Here is a 21,421-nt window from a genome sequence, read left to right as displayed (position 1 = left end):
CTCTTCTCCACTGGAAATCATGAAAATGGCATTTTGAATCACACCCAGAGAGTGCCCAGGAGAGGTCACCTTTGCCCTGTGGATGTGAAGGGATGCTCAGCATCCAGCTGTTTTTCCAGGGTTTTGGGAGGTCCATGGAAATCTTGGAAGAGAGTAAGTCAGGTGCTCATGCACCATCCTGGCAGGAAATTAATGGAAAGGATCTGATTCCAGCACTGGTGCCTTGCTCATCCCAGAGCCCCAGTCCCATATCCACGGGGATATCCCTGCCTGAGACAGGGAAATGAGGAGTCCCAGCAGGTGCTGAGAACGGGCACACAGCAAACACCACACTTTAAGGGTTTTGCTGTCCCTCAGCATTCCCAAAGCTGCTCTTCCACGAGCTGGAATGCGGCTTTTCATGGATAAACCCGACAGGGGACGGGCCGGGGCCACTCCTCCTCTGCTTCAGGTGACTCCTCCATCCTCGCATCCCTGAAATCCACTCGGCCACGGTCGGGCTGCAGATCCTGCCCTGGGATTGCGCTCTCACCTCCTTGGATTTCCCAACTTTTCCTGCCGAGCTCTGCGGTGGGTATCAAAGCCCGGCTTTAGCAGAGGCAGAACCGAATTTTGCCACGCCGAGGTTGGAGAGAAAAATCATTTCCCGGGGTGGGCTGTGTTTGGCATCTCCCTCCTTTCCTCCCTCCCTCCCTCCCTCCCTCCCACCGAGACGCCCTCTCCGCAAAAATCCCGGCGTGTCTTCTCCTGCCAGGATCTTCCCTCCCTGCCCCGCTGCAGGACCTGCCCCTTCCCACACAATGAAGGGACCGACGCCAGCGGCTGGAGGAGCCGGGGAGTGCGAAACCCCATTCCGAACGCACCCCAGCCGGCTGCCAGGGAGGGGAGGGGACACGGGGACAGCCCCCCAGGGCCGGGGCAAGTGGGGGCGAGGTGGCCACGGAGCCCTGGGATGCGGGGGAATCCCGGGAGGAAGCGCAGGGAGCGATTCCAAGGAGTCCCACCGAGTCCTGCCGCTCCCGGAGTGCCCTGGAGAAGGGACGGTGCCCACCCGGAGGGAGAGAGGGATGGATGTCACCGCAGTGTGCCCACGGTTGTCACTTTTTATTAGGGGTCCTTATTATAAAAATATGCCATAAAATGTCCTGGCACTTCTGGTCCGTTTCCATGCCGGGGCAGAGGCGCTGGAAAGGGGCTGGAGAAAGGGCTCCAGCACGGATGCTCCTTGGGGAAACCGGGAATTGATTGCTCCCCTGGGCTGGGACAGAGCCGGGAATGCTCCCGGCAGAGCCTGGGGATGGAGGGAATCACGGCATCCAACAGTCCTCTGGAATATGGGGAAGGAGAAGGAAAAACTGAAAGCAAGGGGGGGGGGGGGGGGGAAATAAAATAAAATAGAATAAAATAAAGAAGGAAGGCTGAGTCTCTTCCGTCGTTCCTTTCCGATCCCGTGGAGGCTCCGGGAATGTCCTGCCGGGGATTTGCGGAGGCAGAAGTCACCTGTCCCCATTCCGGGCTTCAGCCCCGGGCTGCAGGAGCTGATTCCGGGATCCCAAAAGTCCCTGGGCTGCTTCTCGGCGGCTCTAGGACGAGGAGCTCGGGATGGAGATCCCATGGATGGCGCTCAGGGGATCCGGAGCTTTCCCCACGGGGCTGGGGGGTTTTCTGTCCACCCCTGCAGGAAGGGGGAGAGGGAAAAAGCACAGAGCAGGCAGGGGATGGAGCGACTCCGGGCACGGGGACACCCCAAAAATCGCCCCCGGAGCCCTCGGGGTCCCCCCAACAGCGGATGTGTCCCTGCAGCGACAGGGACAGCGCTGGTGGCACTGCCAGGGACATGGCGTGACCTGGCGAAGCGGCCCCGAGCAGTCCCAGCCACGCACAGAACACATCCTTAAAAATTCCCTAAAGATTGCCCAAAAATTCCCCCCAAAAATCCCTAAAAATTCCCTAAAAATTAAAAAAAAAAACCCCTAAAAATTCCCTAAAAGTTCCGTAAAAATTCCTGAAATTGGGGGTGTCCTGGGAGGGGACTGCACCGGGAAGGGGAAGGGGACAGGACCGTGCCACCATTGCAGAGGTGATGGGATTCCTGCTGAGCTCCATCCCAGCCCGGCTCAGTCCTAGGGAATCCCTCCCCCAGGCACCGAAATAAGCAGGGAGGGGTTTCGGGGGAAATCCAGGAATCTAGGAAAGGGCTGGAAACGCCTGGCTGCGTTTTTCTGCTTTTCCTTGCTTCTTTCCAGCTTTTTCCCATTTTTCCCACCCGCTGCAGATACCTCCAGCCCACCCCACCCTCCCCCCCTCCAGCTCGTTTGTCGGACAATCCAACATTTCCCTCGTCCCAGGTATGTGGCAGAAACAGAAAACCGATCCGAAAGAAAAAATGGGAAAAATTAAAAATAAGCTTTAAAGAGAAAAAATAAAAATCGGTTTAAAAACCACACGTGAAGAAACCCCACCAATAAATCAAAAACCTGCAAAGGTTCAGAGAAAGTCTGGGGACAAAACAGCGGGAAATCAGAAAATAATTTAAAATACCTCCAAAATATATTAAATATGCAAAGGTGGCTTTGGTCGTTTTCTATCCTTATTTTTATTTTTTTTATTGTTTGATTCTTTCTCATTTTTAAAATTCCTTTTCTTCTCTCTCTTTACATTCTCTCCCTCTTTTTTTTTTTTTTTAATCTTTAAATAAGCGGTTTGAATTATTTATTTTCACCCTCAGCCACTCGTCCCCGGCACAGCTGAGGTTACAACTCGCAGCAGGTTAGAAATGGTAAAATGATTAAAAAACGGCCAAACAAAAAAACACACACAGAAAAAAAAAATCAACATAAAAACAACTAAACAAAATCTTTAAATCCCAGGGAAAAAGCCAACATAAAAAGGGACCAATAAACAGGGAATTAATTGCAAAATAATTAAAATAATAGAAAATCAAATAACGCGGGGAAAAGGACAAAAATATCGAAGGGGATTTTATAGCCAGGGAGGAAAAATCGGGATTTTTAAAACGAGGCAATCGAGCTCTATTAATGAGGCGAAATAATTAACGGGAGATAAAAGCAACGCCCCCTTTGACAGCCTCAAATTGCTCCCGCGGGATTCCCGGCTGGAAATAATTCATTAATAATCCCGGGAACCAATTCAATAAAACAACAACTCATTATGATAACTATTAACTAGAAACAAATTGTTAAATCATTGCTGTCAGTTAATAAATAATAGGCAATTACTAGGAATTAATGATTCCCCGTCAAGGCTTTTTTTCCAGAAAGGCTCCCGGTTCTTGGAATCGGTGTCGGTTTGGGGCGATGCGGGGAAAGGCTCCTGCTGCATTCCCACATTCCCGGGATAGGAGCATTCCCAGGGGGACGGGCATTCCCGGGAATGAGCATTCCCAGCGATGAACATTCCAGGGATAGGAGCATTCCCAAAGGGGTGAGAGCATTCCCAGGGATGAGCATTGCCGGGAGGTTGAGCATTCCCGGGGATCCTCCCAGTTCCCTGGCGGTTCCCGGCGAGCGAGGAGGGAAATTCCCATGGCGGGGATCCCCGGAATGCCGGGATGGGGAATGGGATGGATCAATCGGAGCGCTCCTGAGGCTGGGGGTCCCTCCTGTCCCGGCCCTGTCCCCGCTCACCTTCCCTGCCGGGCTGCTTGAAGGCCATGGCCAGGTCGCCGCCAGGGACGGTCACGCCGTGGCCGTGGTGGCCCAGGGGGGTCCCCTGGGGCTGCCAAGGGGGTCCCGGGGCCATGTAGGAGCCGGGGGAGCCGCCGTAGACTCCGGGTTGGCTGGAGGGAGGGTAAGCGCAGGCCGGCAGGAAGGTGCCCATGGAGGAGAGCCCCGCGCCGGGCTGGGAACAAGGACGGAAGGGGACAGGGACAGCGACAGCGACAGGGGCTCAGAACAGCCCGCCCGGCGCGGGGGGTGCCGCTCTGGGGCGGACGGGGCTCCATGGCCTCTCTTCCCACCTCGCCGGCCCCTCCCTGCTCTCTCCTCCTTGTCCTCCCCTGCCCCATTCCAGCTCCGCTCCGGCCACCCTTCCCTGTCCCCTCCTGTCCCCAACCCTCACCTGCGGGTATTTGATGTCGCCGTCCGTGGCATCCCTCGCCCCTCCTGTCCCCTCCTGTCCCTCGTGTCCCCCCAACCCTCACCTGCGGGTATTTGATGTCGCCGTCCATGGCAGCCTTGTCCAGCCCGTTGACCGCCTGGCCCGACCCGGGAAAGCCGCTCCTGTTCACGCTGGGCCACTCCTCCATTTTTGGGGGGTACGCGGCCCCCTCGGTGCCAGCCAGAGCCCCTGGGGAAAAAAGCGTCAGCCTCGGGCCGGGCCCGAGCAGATTTTTGGGGTGAAACGGGGGGAATTCCCGCTTTTCCAAGCTCCTGGTTGTGTAAACCCATCGATTTGGGGTACAGGAATCCGCGTTCCCTCCAGCATGCCGAAATTTGGGATCACACCGCGGGGAGAGACTGTGGAGTCGTCCCCCTCCCCCCCCGCCCCCAAACCCAGCTCGCCGTACCCACCTCCCTCTCCCAATTCGCAAACTCCGATAATTTAGGGGCCCCAATTTCTCTCCTGACGAAGGGGATTTGGAGAAGTGACATCGGAATTTTAAGGATAAATGATTGCGCGGGGGAAAACGCATGCGGTTGATTTACTCGGGCTTTTGGAAGGATAAAAGGACCCGCACTACCCTGCCACGGCCCGCTTGTGCCCCCCTGGAGCCGGCGAGGCTCGGCCTTGGAGCTGCCGGCGCTCCCAGAGCCCCAAAATTCCCAGATTCCTCGGGAGAATCCAGGAGGCCGGATCCGAGCTGCCTTCTCTTTCCTTTTCCCCTTGATTTTTCCTCTCCTCTTATTTTTCCCTCTTCCCCTCCTCCTTCTCATATATATATATATATATTTTTTTTTTTGGTAAATCCCCCTTTGCGGAGCGAAATTCAGGGCTCCGAATTTGCGGTCGGCAGTCTATCATCCCCAGGAAAATATTTTCCACATTTTTCATAAAAAGTTCAAGATGTGGCTGAGCCGAGGCCGCATCTGGCCCTGCTGCCCCGACGGGCTGGTGGAGCGAGGGGAGGTCCTTGGGAGAAAAATAGGGGGAAAATAGGGAGGGCGGGGGGGCGGGGGGGGGAAAGAAGGAAAATACACGAAACAAACAAAAAAAAATTGGAACAAACAGCAAAAAAAGAAAGAAACAGCAACAAAAACTCGGAATAAACCAAGAAGCTGAAACTAATAAAAAAAAAAAAAAAAAAGAAGGAAAGGCGCAAAAAGGCACGAAACGAGGGAAAAGGCACGAAGCGAATAAAAAGCCGAAAAAAAGAAATCCCGAAACGAGCCAAAAGTCATGAAACAAACAAAACCCCCGATAGAAATAATAATAATAAAAAAAAAGCCGACAAAACCCTCGAAACAAAACAAAACCAACTAAACAAAAAAAAAAAGAAAAAGAAGAAGGCAACACAAAGAGGCAAACAAAAAATAATAATAAAATAAGGGGAGGGATGGGGAGAGGCGGAATTGCCGGCACCCACCCGCCTGCTCCACGAAGGTGCGGATGCCCAGGATGTTGGTGACCGAGTGCGCCGAGGGCCAGGAGCGGGGCAGCGGTACCGGGGGTGGCCCGAGGTGTCCCCCGGGGTGCGGAGCGGCCTTGGCGGGCGGCGGAGCGGCCGGGCCCGGGTACGGGTATTGGTAAATGTGAGCGCAGGGCAACGCTGCCGGAGAGGGACCCGCCGGGGCCAGCGGGCCGATCTTGTTTCGCAGGATGCGGCTGATGGAGCTGACCGAGGGCACGTTGTATTTGTCGCACACGCCGTCGGCCAGCAGGCGGTCGCGGATCTCCCAGGCGAAGATACCGGGGTCGCCCTGCTTGTAATCGCGGATGTGCTTGACCACGGCCGGCGTGGTGACCCGCGGCTTGCTGCCGCCGATAGCCCCGGGCAGGATGGAGCCCGTCTCGTGGTAGCGGGCCAGGATCTTGCTGACGCAGCCGTGCGACACGCGGAGCTGGCGGCTGATGTCGCAGGGCCGGATGCCGAGCTGAGCCAGCTCCACGATGCGCAGGCGGATGGCGTTGGGCAGCGGGCGCCCGTTCACGAACACGCCGCCCAGCTGGTTCACCTCGCCGTACGTGTGCTCTGCGGGGCGGGATGGCGCGGCTTGGCACGGCACGGCACGGCACGGCACGGCACGGCACGGCACGGCACGGCACGGCACGGCGGCGGCCGGGGTGCCCCGGGGGTGGGGAGGGCGCTGCGGTGGGAAGGGGAAGGGAGAAAAAGGGAGTGGGGGCAAAAAAGGAAAGGGGAAGGGGGAAAGGGAAGGAAGAAAATGAAAGGCGAAAAAAAAAAGGGGGGGGGGGGAAGAAAAGGAGAAAAGGGAGCAAAGAAGAGAAGGAAAGCAAAGGAAGGGAAGGAAAACGGCAGAAAGGAAGGAAAACGGGAAGGGGAAAAAAGGGGGGGAAGAAAAGGGAAAAAGGGAGCGAAGAAGAGAAGGAAAGCAAAGGAAGGGAAGGAAAACGGCAGAATGGAAGGAAAACGGGAAGGGGAAAAAAGGGGGGGAAGAAAAGGGGAAAAGGGAGCAAAGAAGAGAAGGAAAGCAAAGGAAGGGAAGGAAAACGGCAGAAAGGAAGGAAAAAGGGAAGGGAAAAAAAGGGGGGGAAGAAAAGGGGAAAAGGGAGCAAAGAAGAGAAGGAAAGCAAAGGTAGGGGGGAACAGGAAAGGGGGAAAAGGAGGGTGAAAGGCAGGAAAAAAAAGAAGGGGGGAAAAGGGAAGCAAAAAGGAGTAGTAGAGTAAGGGAAGGGAAGAAAAGGGGGGGGGAAAGGAAGGGAAAAAGGAAAAGGAAAAAAGGAAGGGGAAAAAAGGGAAGCAAAAAGGAGAAGTAAAGTAAAGGAAGGGAAGAAAAGAGGGAGAAAAGTAGAAAAAAAGGAATAAATAAAAAAGAAGCGGGGGAAAAGGAAAAGGATAAAAATTAAGGGAAGAAAGGAAAAAGGAAAAGCAAAAGGAGAATGAGAGGGGAAGAGCGAAAGAGAGGAAATAATGGCCAAGGGAAGGGGGAAAGGAAGAAAGAGAGAAAGGAGAAATACAGACCGAAACAAAGTGAGATAAAAGTGACATTCCAAAAAGAAGAACGAGGTAAGACAGGGGAAGAACGAGAGAAAAAGAAAAGTCAGAAACGACGAGGGGAAAAAGAGGACAGAGGAAAAAAAAAAAAAAAAGCAGAATGGGACAAAAAGCGAGACGGCAAAAGAAAGAGAACGGGAGAAGGAGAGCCCCAAGGAGAGAGCGGAGCGAAAGAGAAGCCAGGCGCAGCCAGCGGCCCGGAGCCCTCCCGGCCGGGCATGACACCCTGGCATCCCCGGCAGCCTCCTGCCCCTTCCCGGTGCCCTGCTCCGCCAGCAACCCGTCCCGGAGCCGTCCCGGAGCCGTCCCGGAGCCGTCCCGGAGCCGTCCGCACTCACCCATGGCCCGGCGCGGGGAGGGGGCAGCGCCGCAGCCGCGGCATAGAGAGCGGGGGGCGGCGGGGCCGGGGGCTCCTGGCGGCGCCGGGAGCGAGCCCCGCTCGCGGGGAGCCCCCGCCGCTCCTCGGGATCAATTTGACGTGGGAATCACGTCAATCGAGGCCGTCACGGCCGCGGCGCCGCCGCCCATTGGTTCCCGCCCGCTCCTAAATGGCCGCGGCCGGCGGGGCCGGGGGAGCCGCCCCCTCCGCCCGCCCCCTCGGGGCCGCTCCGCCACCGCCGGGGACCCCCCCGCGCACCCCCGGGGCTGCGGGGACAGCGCAGGGGTCCCTTCGCCCCCTCCCTGCGGGCCCCACGCGGGACAGGGACGCGCACCTGCCCCGCCTCCAGCCCCGACGGGACGGGAGCGCTTTCGGGGGGCACGGAGCCCTGCCTGTTTCTGCCGCCCCCCCCCCAAAAAAAAAAAAAAAGTCTCGCCCCGTCAAACGCGGATGGGAATTTTGTCCCCCCGCACGGAGAGCTCGGTGGGAAGGTCGTGAGTGTTTCCCTGGAAGAGTGGGAGGCTCGGGGGCAAGCAGCGCTGGGAAAAGTCGCACCTTGGGGAGGGGGGGGGGGTGGTTTAAAGCGGGGGGCTCGGGCGGGGAGGGGGACAGCGCCCGTCACCCCCGTGTGCCCCAGCGCGGACACCCCCGCGCCGAGCTGCGGCCCCGAATCCAGCCCGGGAGAAGCCTCGGGAAAAGGGAGCGGATCGATTAAAAGGGAGCCCGGCCTCGCCCAGGGCCGGGGGTCCCGTCGGTGCCTCCCCGGTGCCCCCCGTGCCCGCTCGCAGCCCTGGTGCGGGGAGCTCGCCGTGCTCGCCCCCGGTGAGGAGGCGGCGATGGAAAAGCGGCCGGGTCGGGAAGGTGCGGCTGTCACGGCCCCGCGGATCCCTAGGAATGGATTTTTTTTTGGAGGTCTGGGGGTGTCCTGCTGCCGGCGAAGAAGCCTTTTCCCGCCGCTCCCTGGGGATGAGTTTTTTTCCAAAGGAAAGATCCCGGTAGGAAAAGATCCTCCACCTGCTCCCCGCACGCCTCCCGCGTCCCCGGATCCCTGCAGGGCTCCCGGGGGCATCGCCGGGATCCGGTCCTTGCGGGAATGCACGCCTGGATATAGCGGGGATGGAAAGGGAGCTGAGGGAAACGCGAAGGGAAAGGAATCGTGGAGAGGAAACGAAGGAAGAGAAGCACAAGGAGGGAAATCAATATGAAAAGGAAACTAAGAAGGAAAAAGGTAAGAGAAGTAGGTGATGAAGGACAGTTAAGCGGAGGAAAAGGAAAGGAAAGTAAAATAAAAGCGGAAAGAAAATCTTTTTTGAAATTAAGATAATGGAAAATAACTAAGTAAAAGGAAGGGAAAACAGAAAATTATCGAAACGAAAAGGAAAAGAAGGAGAGGGAAGAAGGAAAAGGAAAGAGGCGGCTGCTCAGGTGAGATGTGGCAGGAAAATCCAAAATAATTTGCCCCCTGTCCAGCTCCCCGCGGAGCTCCAGGAGCAGCAGCACCCAAACCTGCTCCCCCCTGGCCATTCCCTGCCCTGCTCTGGCCGCGATGGTTTCCATCTGCTCCGGCTCCACTTTCCCCTCCCCAGCCCCTCTTTCTCCGCTTGAATATCAACCGACATGAAAAAAAAAAATACAGCTCCTAATTTTTCCTGGTTTTGCCAAAGGTGCTGGAATTTTGTGGGTATTTTTGTGCCGGGCTGAGCCTTTTTTTTTTTTTTTTTTTCAATTTTAAAATAGGAATATCTCGAATACTGGATTGAAATATCAAGGATATTGGATAGGAGTGCCAAGGATATTCCTCTGCTGCTGCAGCTGGAGATTATCGTTAAAGATAGGGGGTCCTGGGTGTTTCACCAGTATTTATTCCCGATTACTTCTTACAAAATAATCTAATTAACATTATACTGTATTAGATACTGCTGTTAAATTATTATATTGTAACAATATATTCTATGGTTGTGTTGTTATCTAATGCTGGCATCCTATGCTGCATTATATTATTATTATTATTATTATTATTATTATTATTATTACTAATTACCGATTCAGGAATGCTGCGTCTCTTGCAGGAGTTTATGGAGCTCCTTTTCCATCGGGATCGAACCAGACTGGGAAATCCTGTGGGATCAGACACTCTGAAAACTGCCAGTAAGTGCTGGGCGCCTCAGCCTGTGCTTTGTGTGTCGGAGGCATCACCAAATTTATTCCAACAGGATTTTTTTTTCTCCAGCCTTTTTCCCAAATGCAGGGAGTTGGAGGCTCCCAAAAAAAAAAAAAAAATTAAAAAATTAAAAAAAAAAATCTTCCCGGCTGCTGAAGAAAAGAGTTTGAGAGCTCAGCAAAATAAAATCACACTGCAGAGCATCCCTCTGAACATCTCTGTCAGGTCTGTCAAGGCCACAGGTTCATTAATTAACAGTAATTTTTTTCAGAAGTAATTTTCCTCCGTACAACCCGAGGCTCCTCAAACCCAACCGGATTAAAACCACACCAAACCCCCCGGGAGTTTTTCCGTTTGAGTTTTTTTTCCCTCCCCCCTAAAAGACCCCTCTCCGTTCTGTGATCAGAGATTCTCCGCGTGAAAACGAGAGCGGCATCCCGGATCCTTTGAAGCAAAAATTCCCCGTGGGAAAAGTTGCTGCTCCGCGGGCAGCACGGAGCGTTGAAAATCCCCAATAAATCGCATGGGTCCATCCCGCTTTTCTCTTTATCGGGGTTTTCTCCTCATTTTCTGCCTGGGATCCGTCTCGGAGGCTTTGGAATCTCATTCCACGCCCTGAATGGAGCGTGGGGACGTGCAGCTCCAGCCGCATCCCACAGCTCGGGATGTGCCAGGGATCACCTTTCCCTCTCAGGGGTCGATGTTTGAAAACACCGAGTGTTTTGGGAAGAATTCCGGTGAACGGCGGAGTGTGGGGCTGGAAGGGGGGGGGGGGAATTGAAGTTTGTTCCCAGAAAATCCCGCTCGGCACATCTGGGAGCCGCGTGCGGCAGGAGCAGCCACCTCTGGAAAGGGTTTGGAGAGCCGGGATCCCGCACGGAGCGCGGCCAAAGGAGGGAGCCGGGATCCTTCCCATCCTTCGAGGTATTCCCGGGAAAACCCGCACCCCTCTCGTGCTGGCAACTCGGGAGGTGTCGTGGGACACGAGCAGCTCCTTCCTTCCCACACCCTCGTCTCCTCCTCAAATCCCCTGGAATCGTGGAATCCGAAACCCTGGAGGCGGCTGGAAAAGCCCACCGGGACCGTGAAGCTCAGGTGGCTCTGTCTCCCTGGGGAATATTCCCTGGCTCCTCCAGCGCTCTGAAAGAGAAACAAAACTCCCTCCCGATGTTTTCCTTAGGATTAAGGTCCCGCTTAAGGCTGAGCCTTGGCCGGGTGTAAACGCAGGCGGGATCAGCTCTGCAAACAAACAAACCCCGCACGTGCTGGGGCCGAGGGGCTGCTGAAGCCATTCCCGTGCTTTTCCCAGCGGGATGGATCCCTCCTCACGGCCACCGCCGGCGGCAAGGCCGCGGGCTTGGCAAGGAGCGGGATTCTGCTGGAAAAGCACCTCGGGGAGGCTGGAATAGCACCGGGGGCTTGGCGCGGGGAGAGGGCAGGGGATGTGCTCCTGCTGGAAAAGAGCTGGGAGCGCATTCGATGGGATCCGATAGTGTTTAAATCAGGCTTCAGGACACGGATCCATCCAGCACCCGTTCGGTGCAGGATCTTCTCGGAAAGAGGGTGGGGAGCACGTGAAGGTGGCCTGAAAAGCGGGATAAATAATCCATTGTTTTACCGAGGGATTGGCTCTGGACCTGCCGGGCTGGTCAGCTCGAACAGCGGGGAAGGAAGGACCTGAATTCCCCGCTGGTTTTCCCTTTGGCTCTGATGGTGGAGGAGGATTTAAACCAACATTTCTGTCGGGCTGAATAGGAATTGAATAGCGCTGAATGTGATCGTATCGAATGCATAAAAGCTGAATTTGGTAGTGCTGGGTTTTCCAGTGTACCCCCTGCAGCTCTTCCCGCTGCTCCAGAGCCCCTGGCGAGAGCACAAGGCCAGGGCTGTGCCCAGGGTACCATTCTGGCCATCCCAAAGCTCCCCGCTGCCTCTCCAGAGGATTTCCCGAGGGTTTGGAGCCATTTCGAGGCAGGTAAACTATTTTCAGGGCTCATTTCCCAGCAGAAACTCTCGGTGTGAAAACGCAGGGCCGGGGTGGGGTGAACAGCACAGAACATTACAACCATCATAAAGGCCCTGAAAAATCACAGCAAAACTCTGTTTACTTCTCCCCGTGTGGGAGTGGGGGATATAAAATGGGATTTAAAGCTGTGAAGAGCTGCCTTGTCCGCTCCAGCCGATTCCTTCATCCCAAAAGTCCTTCTGTTTCCCCTTCCCGCCTGGCAGCTCCTCCTCGCAAAAGGCCTTTAAAATTAAAGATGAGGGGCACAAAAAAGAACTTTTCCTCACCGCTCTGACTCCCTGAATCTGCAGGAGATCGTCCAAACAAACCAGGAAATCATTATTTACGGCCTTATAAATTGTTGTCACTCATTTCTTCAGGAGTCAAAAAAAAAAACTCTTTGGAGCAAAACGGGATTTTTCAGGGTTTGTTTTTTTTTTTTCAGGTGTGTGGGGTAGGGCAAAAATATTTTGAGCTGAGAAAGACTTGGGGTTTCAGACTCGTTTGGGTGTTTGGTTTTTTTTTTTTTTCCCCAGGTAAGAGAAAGTGGCTGGGAAGATTTAATTTCTTTTGAGAAAATCTCAAATGGTTTTTGATCAGGTGAATTGTGCTGTTCTCCTGGAAGAGCTGTGATGGGATGGAGCCTTGGAATGGGAATATCTGGGATGGGGAGCATGGGCTGGGAATATAGTAGAGATCCCTCTGCTAAATCCTTCACTAGGGAAAGCACCCGGGATGTCAGAGTTGTTGTGTGCTACCGGAAGTGCTCCGTGCCCAAATTCCAGGCCAGTAATTGGGATAAAATGGGAATGAAATTTCACATCTTGTCCTGGCAAGGGGGGAACGGGAGATCCCTTCGGGAAGGCTGCGCACAAACAATGCTCCTGCCACTCATCCCGTGGCACCGCCAGCCCAACGCTCTCCGGGCACTGGTTTCCATTTATTCCCTGGAATTCTGGGACATGTCGGCACAATTTAACACACATGATGCGGGCAGATGAATGAGCTGGATCCTTTTCTGGGATGGAGCGTTCCCGGGGCTCCGCATGGTTCCGCAGTTCCAGAGCTGGAGGGATTTATTTCGGGAGATCTGGACTCTATTTCAGGCCGGGAAAATCCCGCTGAAGCCCAGGGAGACACTTCCCACTCACATCAACAGATCCCTGGAACGCCCTTAAAACCCAAGCTCGACTTTAAAGCCAGGCTGAAATCTTGCTTCTTCTGAGAGGTGAGGGATTTAAATGAGCATTCCTGGGCTTCCCTGGCTCTGGGCTTGTAAAAGAATCCTGTAGGGTGCTGGAAGTTTTACGGATCTTGGTTGTCCCTCTGCATTGTCTGGGAGTTCTGATTATCCCAGAATTATCTGGATAAACCCTGTGCAAAACCACAGCTGCGTGAATTATCTGGACAAACCCCGTGGAAAAGCCCAGCACAGCGGTTTTTGGAGAGCCTGCCCCATCCTTCCCCCCTCAGCCGTAATTTCCCCACAGGAGGTGAAGGATTTCCAACCCAAATTCCCGCTCCACCTTCACTCTATCAAGGCACCAATTCCTGCCCCAAATCCTTCCTCCAAAGCAGCCCAAGTGGTGAAGAAACCCCCCCAGGACACAGCCTGGATCAGGCCATTGTCCCCTAAAATGCACTTGGGAGATGCCACAGGAGCCTGGTGGCTCCAGATCCTTCCATGGAGAGCAGGATCCAGGGAAAGGGGGCGTCAGCATCAGGGAATAATGCATCAAAGCCCAGCTGAGGCAGGCAGAGGAAGGAATCCCCTGGGATGGAGGGACTGGGAGAGCACAGGAAATTCTGCCATGAGTTTCCTTTCCCTCCCCTTACCTGCTCCAAGATCCAGCGTCTGCATTTCCTCGAGATGAAATTCCTCTGATTTAAACCAGGAGATAACAGCCGAGGAGAGGAACCATCCCCATCCCGAGCCTGGCTCTGGCATTCCCCATTGGAAATAATTTATATCCTCTGGTCTGCCGGGCTTGTCCCACCAGCCCTAATGACTGGTTCTGTTTAATTTTCAGCTGCTTAATTGCAGCCGAACACTTCAACACCACTAAATTAAAACAAGCTCCTAGCGTTTCCTTGCCTGGGCTCCTGGCCCTGCTCCAGGGGGCGTTTAAAGCAACCTCAGATGGTTTTTTCCTGCCACACAGGCTGCTCCCTTCCCAAAAAAAATGCGTGTGTGTGCCTAAACCCACCAATGTGGGAGCGTGGAAAACAGCTTCCAGGTGGCAGACGACTGGGATGAGGCCACATTCCCTCCTCCCGAGGGTATTCCCGTGGCCTGGAAAAGGGTTTGGGGGCCAGGAGAATCCTACAGGGGAGTTGAGCCCAGCCTGGCGACACTGCCCTGATGGAGAAGCTGCTGGTGGTGGGGTTAATCCTGGGCAATTCCACATCTTGGAGCACATTTCCCAAAGTGGAAGCACCGTGGGTACCAGGTACCCATTAGAAAGGAGCCGGAGGGAAGAGAGCTCCTCCAGCAGTTGATATTCCCGGGTCATGGATGTTTAGGGTTGGGATTCGCCCTCCCAGCACCGTTCTGGGGGGATTGTTTGCTCCTGACAGATTTGCTTTGGGGATGGATATGCTTGTGAGGGGCTGGGAATCCATCAGCAATGCCACGGCTGGGAGAGGGAGCCGGGACAGCAAAGCAGGATCTGGTTGTGCAGAGAGCGGGGAGAAATGAGCTGAGGCCAAAGCTGGCCCCTCTCCAGCCACCCATCCCATCCCATCCCATCCCATCCCATCCCATCCCATCCCATCCCAGCGGGAGGGAGGGAGAGACTCGACCCCCCTGCGAGGAAGGGAGGGAAAGCAACCCCCGTTAATTGAGGGGTAAAAATAACCTGAACCTGCAAACAAGCCCATGGAAAACTCCTATAAACTTGAAAGGCTCTGGAAGCCGGGCAGGCTCCTGGTGCCCATAAATAATTTCCTCGTGGATCAGCGGAAACAATGCAATTAGGGGCCAGCTGCGTGTGGCATGGTGGGACTGCAGCCAGCGAATCCCTGGGAATGTTCCAGCGGAACCACGGAGCAGCCCCGGGGCTCTCCCCAGTGCCTGCAGGTTTCAGGGGTTTAATGGGGTTTTGCCCTCTTTAGACAACACAAGGGCCAGGCCTGGCCGCTGCAGGGGTGAGGCAGGATGGGATAAGAGGGATAGGATGGACTGGGAGATAGGAGTGGTGGGGCTCAGCCTGCCCAGGAAGGGGCTGTGGGATGAGGGGATGCTGCTCCATGGGGCTGTGTCCATCCTGCCTCCACACCAACAAAAAAAATAAATTTTGGCAGAAAACTGGAGGGGAAACAGTAAAAAGGAAGTTAAGAGAGGACTTGCATCAACACCTGGAGGAAGGAGGAGTCCGAAAAAAGCCTGAAAGCCTCGTTTGTGCCAGGTTACCTGATCCGGGTGCAGGCTGGGGGTGAGGACAGCGGGCTGTCTGATCCTTATCTGGGCAGGAGACATGGTGCCTCTGTCCCAGCAAACACCTCCGTGCACTTCCTTCTGCCCAGCCCCGGAGCAGCTGCAAGGAGAGGAGGCCCAGAGCCAGCCACCCACATGGATCTGCTCTCCTGAAGAAAATTCGTCGCTCTGGGATTAACAAAGCGGCCAGTAAACCTGAGCAGGATTGATTTTCCTCAAAAATGGCCAGTGGTACAAATCCTCTAGGGTTCCTTCCCATCTCCCTAAGGAGCTGGAGTGGCTCCTGCAGTTTTCCAAGGGAGTGAGAGTGACAAGGGACATCCATGTATCCGTCTACTTCTCCATCCATCCATCATCCATCCATCCATCCATCCATCCATCCATCCATCCATCATCCATCCATCCATCCCTCCATCCATCCATCATCCATTCATCCATCATCCATCCATCATCCATCCATCCATCCATCCATCCATCCATCATCCATCCATCCATCCCTCCATCCATCCATCCATCCATCCATCCATCCATCCATCCATCCATCATCCATCCATCCATCCATCCCTCCATCCATCCATCCATCCGTCCATCCATCCATCCATCATCCATCAATCCATCCATCCATCCATCCCTCCATCCATCCATCCCTCCATCCATCCATCCATCCATCCTTCCATCCATCCATCCATCCATCCATTCTTTTGACCCTCATTGCTCCATGCCCTCCCTCTTTACCATCCCCTGGCCAATCCTAACCCCAAAAATCTCCATTTCCTCCCAGTGGGACACAGAACTGGGGGTGACCCCAAGCTGTGTCCCTATCTCAAGGAAGGGGACACACCACATGGAAAAATGCTCCAGAGGGAGCGTATTGCTGTCCAGAGGGATTTCCTCTGGAGAGGGTTCAGCCAGGATCTTGCCTGTGGGTGCTCCCCACAGCCCTTCCAGAGGTAGCAAAACAGGGAGGATGAGCCCAGGAAGGGTGAGCAAATATCCCAGGATAACTTGGAATGGGGAGAAGAAAAAAGAGCCAGAATGAACACAAGCAAGCTCCCTTTCCACCAGCCCATTCCACCTCCACACTGAGCTGCAATCCCCTATCCCTAATTTAGGCTGTTTGGGTCCCAAACAACATCTGGCAGAGACTCCAAGGCTGTTTTCCAGCATGGTTCTGCTCCCTGAGGTCTCCAGTTCTGCTCCATCCCAGGTGGATGTCGGCAAAGCTGCGCTGGCCCAGGAGGAGAAGGAGCCACCTTATCCCTATATCCAGTTTGTCCTGGAAAATCCCTGCGAGCAGGGGCCTGCCAAGCATGAAAAGGCCCCCTGAAGGGGATATCTTTCACCTCTTGGTGACTTCTTCCACAAATATCCCATCCTTCAACACCTTTTTGTTGACAGAATCTCTGTCAATAGAGCCTGAACTTCAAACTTGATCCCAATCTCTGCACCAAGGGGAACCGGTTGTGCCAGAAGCAGCTGCAGCCAGAGGTGTCTGGGTGGGAACCTGGCCCTTTCCGTGGAAAAATTCCTCCTGGATTCCCTGTGTTGAAGGGAATCTTGCTGCAAATTCCTAGCTATGGGACACCCGAGCTCCTCAGAGGAGGTAGGAGAGGTGGAGCTGCTCCATAGAGGTGTTCCTGACATAAAATACATTTAAATTCCCAAAATGTTTCTTGGATTCAGCAGAACCTGGAGAATAATCCCCCCCAAAAAGCCAGATTTTTTTGGGTGGGAAGAGATTTTAAAGCTCATCCCATTCTGTGGCCAGGGACAGCTTCCATGATGCCAGGCTACTCCAAGTCCTGCTGGAGCATGAGAGGGAAAAGTTGTTTGTTACTTTAAAAGTCTCCCTGAAAAGTCTTGGGGGGAAAGAAAAAAAAATTATGTTTAAATATCAGTTTTTATTTGTAGTCAATATTTTTGATTTTGATGTTGATACCAATATTTTTACAGGTGTAAAAAGGAAGATTTTTACCTTAGGGTGTTTTAAGATTGTTACTAGATTTAAGGAAAAATTGGACCAGCAGACATGAAGGAGGTACCTTTATCCTGTCAGCTGTCATTTCTGGAAATGTAAGGATCTGAAATTAGGGAATGGAGATAAAGTCCACCAGGGTTTCTCTGGAAAAATTAGAAATATTTATGGATTGTCAGCATTATCCCCCGGTTGTTCATTTTCAGTGAAGATTTACGGGGAAAATAAAATTTCCTTTTAAAATAGTTTTGGAGGGGAAAAGTAGCTCAGGGCTGGGCGAATTTTTGTTTTTTATTTTTTTTTTTTTTTTTTGAGAAGAAGCTCCTGGATGTCTCCAATGGGAGGCAGGATGTGCCTCCATGTACCGCTCCGGAGCAGGTCAACCTCCCTTGACTGGGAGGTTCCTGGAGGGGGAAAAGAGGGGAAAAAACCGGGAAAATATAAAGGAATGTGCTGCCAGCCTGGAGGCTCCCTCTAGCGCCGCTTCCTAGAGCTGCCGGGGTTCAGGGATAATCACATCCCAGCAGGAAAAGCTCTGGAGACAACAGCTAGCAGAACTGTCCCACAGGGGAGCAGCCATTCCCTATCCCAGCCATTCCCTATCCCAGCCATTCCTTCCCCAGCCATTCCTTCCCCAGCCATTCCTTCCCCAGCCATTCCTTCCCCAGCCATTCCCTATCCCAGGACACTTTTTGTTCCCCTTTTCCATCTGGTGCCCCCAAATCCCGAAGCCGGGATCCCTGCCCGGATCCCGGTGTGGCAAATCCCAGGAAGCGCTGGCAGCCATGGGGAGTGCCGTGTCCCATCCCTGGGGACATCCCCAGCTGTGTCCCTGCCAACTCACACACGAGTGCCACTCGGCAAATATTTGCCCTGGCCGAGCTGAGGTAGATCCATGGGGCAGTGTCCAAAGCCAGAGCTCAGCGTTCCTGGATCCACCTGGATGCTCAGATCTGACTCACACAGGTCCCTTTCTGTCCTATCCATATCCCTGAGGAGGGAGTGGGACAGGGACAGCCATGGGGACGGTCACTGTGGGGCAAGGACAGCCAGAGCATTTTCCATCAGCTCAGGGACTGCCCCAAATTCCCAAATCCCTGTCCTATGAAGAGCAGCCTCATCCCGTTGCGTCCTGGAGGATGTGACTCTTCCAGATCCCAAATTCCCAAACCTCCATCCCATGAGGAGCAGCCTCATCCGGCTGTGCCCTGAGGGATGCTCCCACTCCTGGCCTCCCCAGATCTCCTTTTCATGGAATCCGTGCCTCCCACCCCGTCCCATCTCCTCCCTCTCCCTGCACAGCATCCTCCAGGACCGCCGCTGGTGGAGAGGAAAAAGTAAAAACGGGAGAAGGGATTGGGTGCTCCCATGGGATGTGAACCCGGCCAGGCCGCTCCCAGCAGCGCTGCAGCATCTCCAGGCGCCGGGAGATGGCAATCTCCATCTTCCCATGGCATTCCCGGCGCCGGGAAAGGAGCCGTGCCAGCCCCGAGCTCCCGGCCCTGCGCAGGGAAATCCCGCTCCAGCCCTTCCAAAGGAGCGGGATTTCTTCCCGTGCTCGAGGCAATAAGGGGTGTTTGCCCTGCGCTGCTTTATCTGCCTCCCTCTTCCCGAATAAACTGGGGGAAATTGGAGTGTCCCCGTTATCTGTTTGCCATCTGCCCCGGGATTAGCGGCTCCATGGACTAAGCTTTGGATCAACAATGTTTTATTGGTTCCTGTCACTGCCGAGCTAAATGAGACATCAAACCTACCTCCTTCCCTCCTTCCCTCCTTCCCTCCTCCCTCTGCTGGGCTGCAGTGTCCAGGCAGTCGCGGCTAGGTTTAGCTTTTTCTTTTTTTTTTTTTTTTTTTTGGGGGGGGGGGGGTGGTAAGAGAGAGGAAAATGGGGATTTTGCTCTGATTTCCATCACTCCCTCCCTTCCATGGGGGCTGGAAGAGCAGGGGGTGCTTCCCCCATCCTGGCAAAGGAGGAGGGGATGGATGCAGCACGCTCCTTGTTTAATCCCAATCCTGCTTCTAGGAATAAAAACGGGATTGAGAAGCAGCCTAGGGATCCAAAATCTGCTTTCCCGAGATGCCCTTCACTCCTCTTACCTCAGTGGGAGGATAGGATCCATGAAGGTGCAAGGACAGGAGGGCACGGGGATGGGCTTGGCACCTCTGGGTGCCTCTACTCCTCATCCCTGGGTGGGCAGGAAAGCCTCCCTACCCTGCCCAATTCGGAACAAATTTGGGCTGGTTTTAAGAATAATTAGTGAAAGGGTCATCCCCATGGCCTTGCCACAAACCCAGCAAGCGACAGCCACGTTTGGGTTTAATCACCTCTTCCGACCCAAAAACGGGTGGTGAGGGCTGAAATCCTGATGGATCCTGGGCACCACACATTCCAGGAGCTGGGAATCCATGGAGCAGCACATGGGCTTCATCCAGCCTCGTCCCAGCAGCTCAGCTGCCTCTCCCAGGTTCCTGAGGGGAAAAGAACCGTGGAGATGGGACTTTCCCATCATTATAAAGGGAAAAAGCCCCACAGTTTTTTAAATAGGAAATATCATCCCTGCAGGAGATCCCACATGATACAGGTGGCATCTCCCTTACCTGGCTGTGAGGTGGAAGGGGACACTAATTCCCAAAAAAACAAAAAAAACAAAAAAAACAAAAAAAAACAAAAAAACACCAAAAAAAACCCGCTTGGAAATGCATCCACGGCACATGGGAACATATCATGGCACGTGGGAACACATCTCCTCCTTCCCACTCCTTTCTTCCCTTTTGCAATGGGTACAAAAGCCAAAAATTCACCGGAGGAGCCATAGCGGCGCTCGAGCCGAGCGCTGGGGATTTGAGCCGGGTGAATTCCAGCCCAAAACAACCTCTGGATATGCGAATCCAGGGGCTGAGGTGTCCTGGCAGGGTTTTCCTATTCCTGCTATCGCGATGATCTCGGCAGACAGATGCGTTTACTGTTTGCCGCCCGAAGATCATGAAAAGAAGCAGTTTATAAAATCAGATTAGGGGGTGGAAAATTGCCTAATGATTATAATTCCGAATAATGATGTATTCGAGGGTTGTCACCGCGTGATGAAAGGGGCCTCATATGAGAGAGGCGCCGGGCTCGGAAGGATGGCTGAGGATGAATTGCAGCGAGATACAATCCCGAGATAAGGACAATGGGAGCCTCGAGAACACTTCAGAACGGGCTCCTCAGCACGGAGCCAGACCCGCAATAAAACCCTGTGGGTTAAAAAAAAAAAAAAAAAAATGTTTCCCAACGATTTCTGATAAAAGGTGAAAGAGGGAAAGGGGAGAATCCCTCACACGCGCACTCCTGGGCACCAAAGGATGCGCTGGAAAGGGATTTATGTGTTTTTTCTTTGGAAAATCTGTTCTGGAAGTCAAATAGGGGTGTGGGTGGATTTGTCCTGGCTGGTGGGAGGGATCAGGTGCTCCCAAGGGACAAAGAATGGATCCGCTAGGAAGGAGGGAAGTGTGGCTCAGGCACCTTCCAACCCCTTCCCAGGCCAGGCACCACCCAGCTCCAACCTGCCCCAAATCCCTGAATTCCAGTAGGGATTAAAGAGCTCCCCATCTGCCAAGGCCTTTCCAGGACCACGCTGGGCATCAGCTGGGAGTGGAAAAGCTCCCAGAGCAGCACAGGGATGTATCCCAGTGGGGTGGGAAAGCCAGGAGCCCGCATTCTCCAGCCTCAAAACCAAAGGAAGCCGAAGGAGATGGGATTGGAGTCACCCTTCCCTTGGGTGCACCGAGGCCGTGATTCCAGCAGGAAGAAGGGGAAAGATGGATTTTCCAGGGTCTCCATGGCCTGAAATGCAGATGTCTGCACTCAAAGCAGCTGTGGCACCGGGAACGGTGATGATTTATGGGAAGCTGCACCAGCATTCATTATTCATGTGGGAAGCCAGGGAAAGGCTTTGATAGGAATCGGGAAAAGCTTCAAATCCATGGGGGAGATAAACTTGGATGGATGGTGTCAGCCAGGGTGGGGCTGGAGCTCTGGGGCACATCTTGGTATCACCCAGGGCAGCTGCACTCGGGCGAGGTGGGCACTAATTCTGCTTGGAAGAGAGCTGCATCCCAAAATCCCTGCTGTAATTGCTGCTCCATGTTGATATCAAGGCTCTGTTTGCTGCCCACAAACCTCTCTCAGAGCACATTTCCCTCTAAAATCCGCCGAGTTTAGCTCCAGATTCCATCGATCACCCCGAACTCCGCCTCGCTCGGGCGGAATGCCAGGCGGGATCTGCCAGGACCTTTATCACTCTGGAATGCTGAAGTCTCCTGGAAGTGCCCAATTCCAGCTCGATCCCAT

At 54.0% G+C, this 21,421-nt stretch overlaps 1 protein-coding gene across 1 annotated transcript; it reads right to left on the bottom strand.

Moving 5' to 3' along the window:
- Positions 1–1,583: 1,583 nt before the first annotated feature.
- Positions 1,584–7,477, bottom strand: PAX1 (paired box 1). The gene is made up of 5 exons (XM_062489134.1): positions 7,386–7,477; positions 5,546–6,300; positions 4,163–4,308; positions 3,648–3,861; positions 1,584–1,675 (listed from the first exon to the last, which is right to left on the bottom strand). Exons 1-5 carry the CDS (start codon positions 7,475–7,477, stop codon positions 1,584–1,586), a joined length of 1,299 nt encoding a protein of 432 aa, XP_062345118.1.
- Between the last annotated feature and the right edge of the window lie 13,944 nt (positions 7,478–21,421).

The sequence above is a fragment of the Cinclus cinclus genome, chromosome 3 (genome assembly GCF_963662255.1).
Source record: "Cinclus cinclus chromosome 3, bCinCin1.1, whole genome shotgun sequence".
Lineage (NCBI taxonomy): Eukaryota > Metazoa > Chordata > Aves > Passeriformes > Cinclidae > Cinclus > Cinclus cinclus.
The sequence above is the reverse complement of the archived record's forward strand: the minus strand, read 5'-3'. Positions and strand labels throughout refer to the sequence as shown.

Coding starts and splice junctions, on each gene's coding strand:
- PAX1 (XM_062489134.1), bottom strand. CDS start 7,477: ATGGGTGAGTGCGGACGGCTCCGGGACGGCTCCGGGACGGCTCCGGGA. Junction 3,862..4,162: donor GCGACATCAAATACCCGCAG/GTGAGGGTTGGG, acceptor CCTTGTTCCCAG/CCCGGCGCGGGGCTCTCCTC. Junction 1,676..3,647: donor CAAGCAGCCCGGCAGGGAAG/GTGAGCGGGGAC, acceptor CCCTTCCTGCAG/GGGTGGACAGAAAACCCCCC.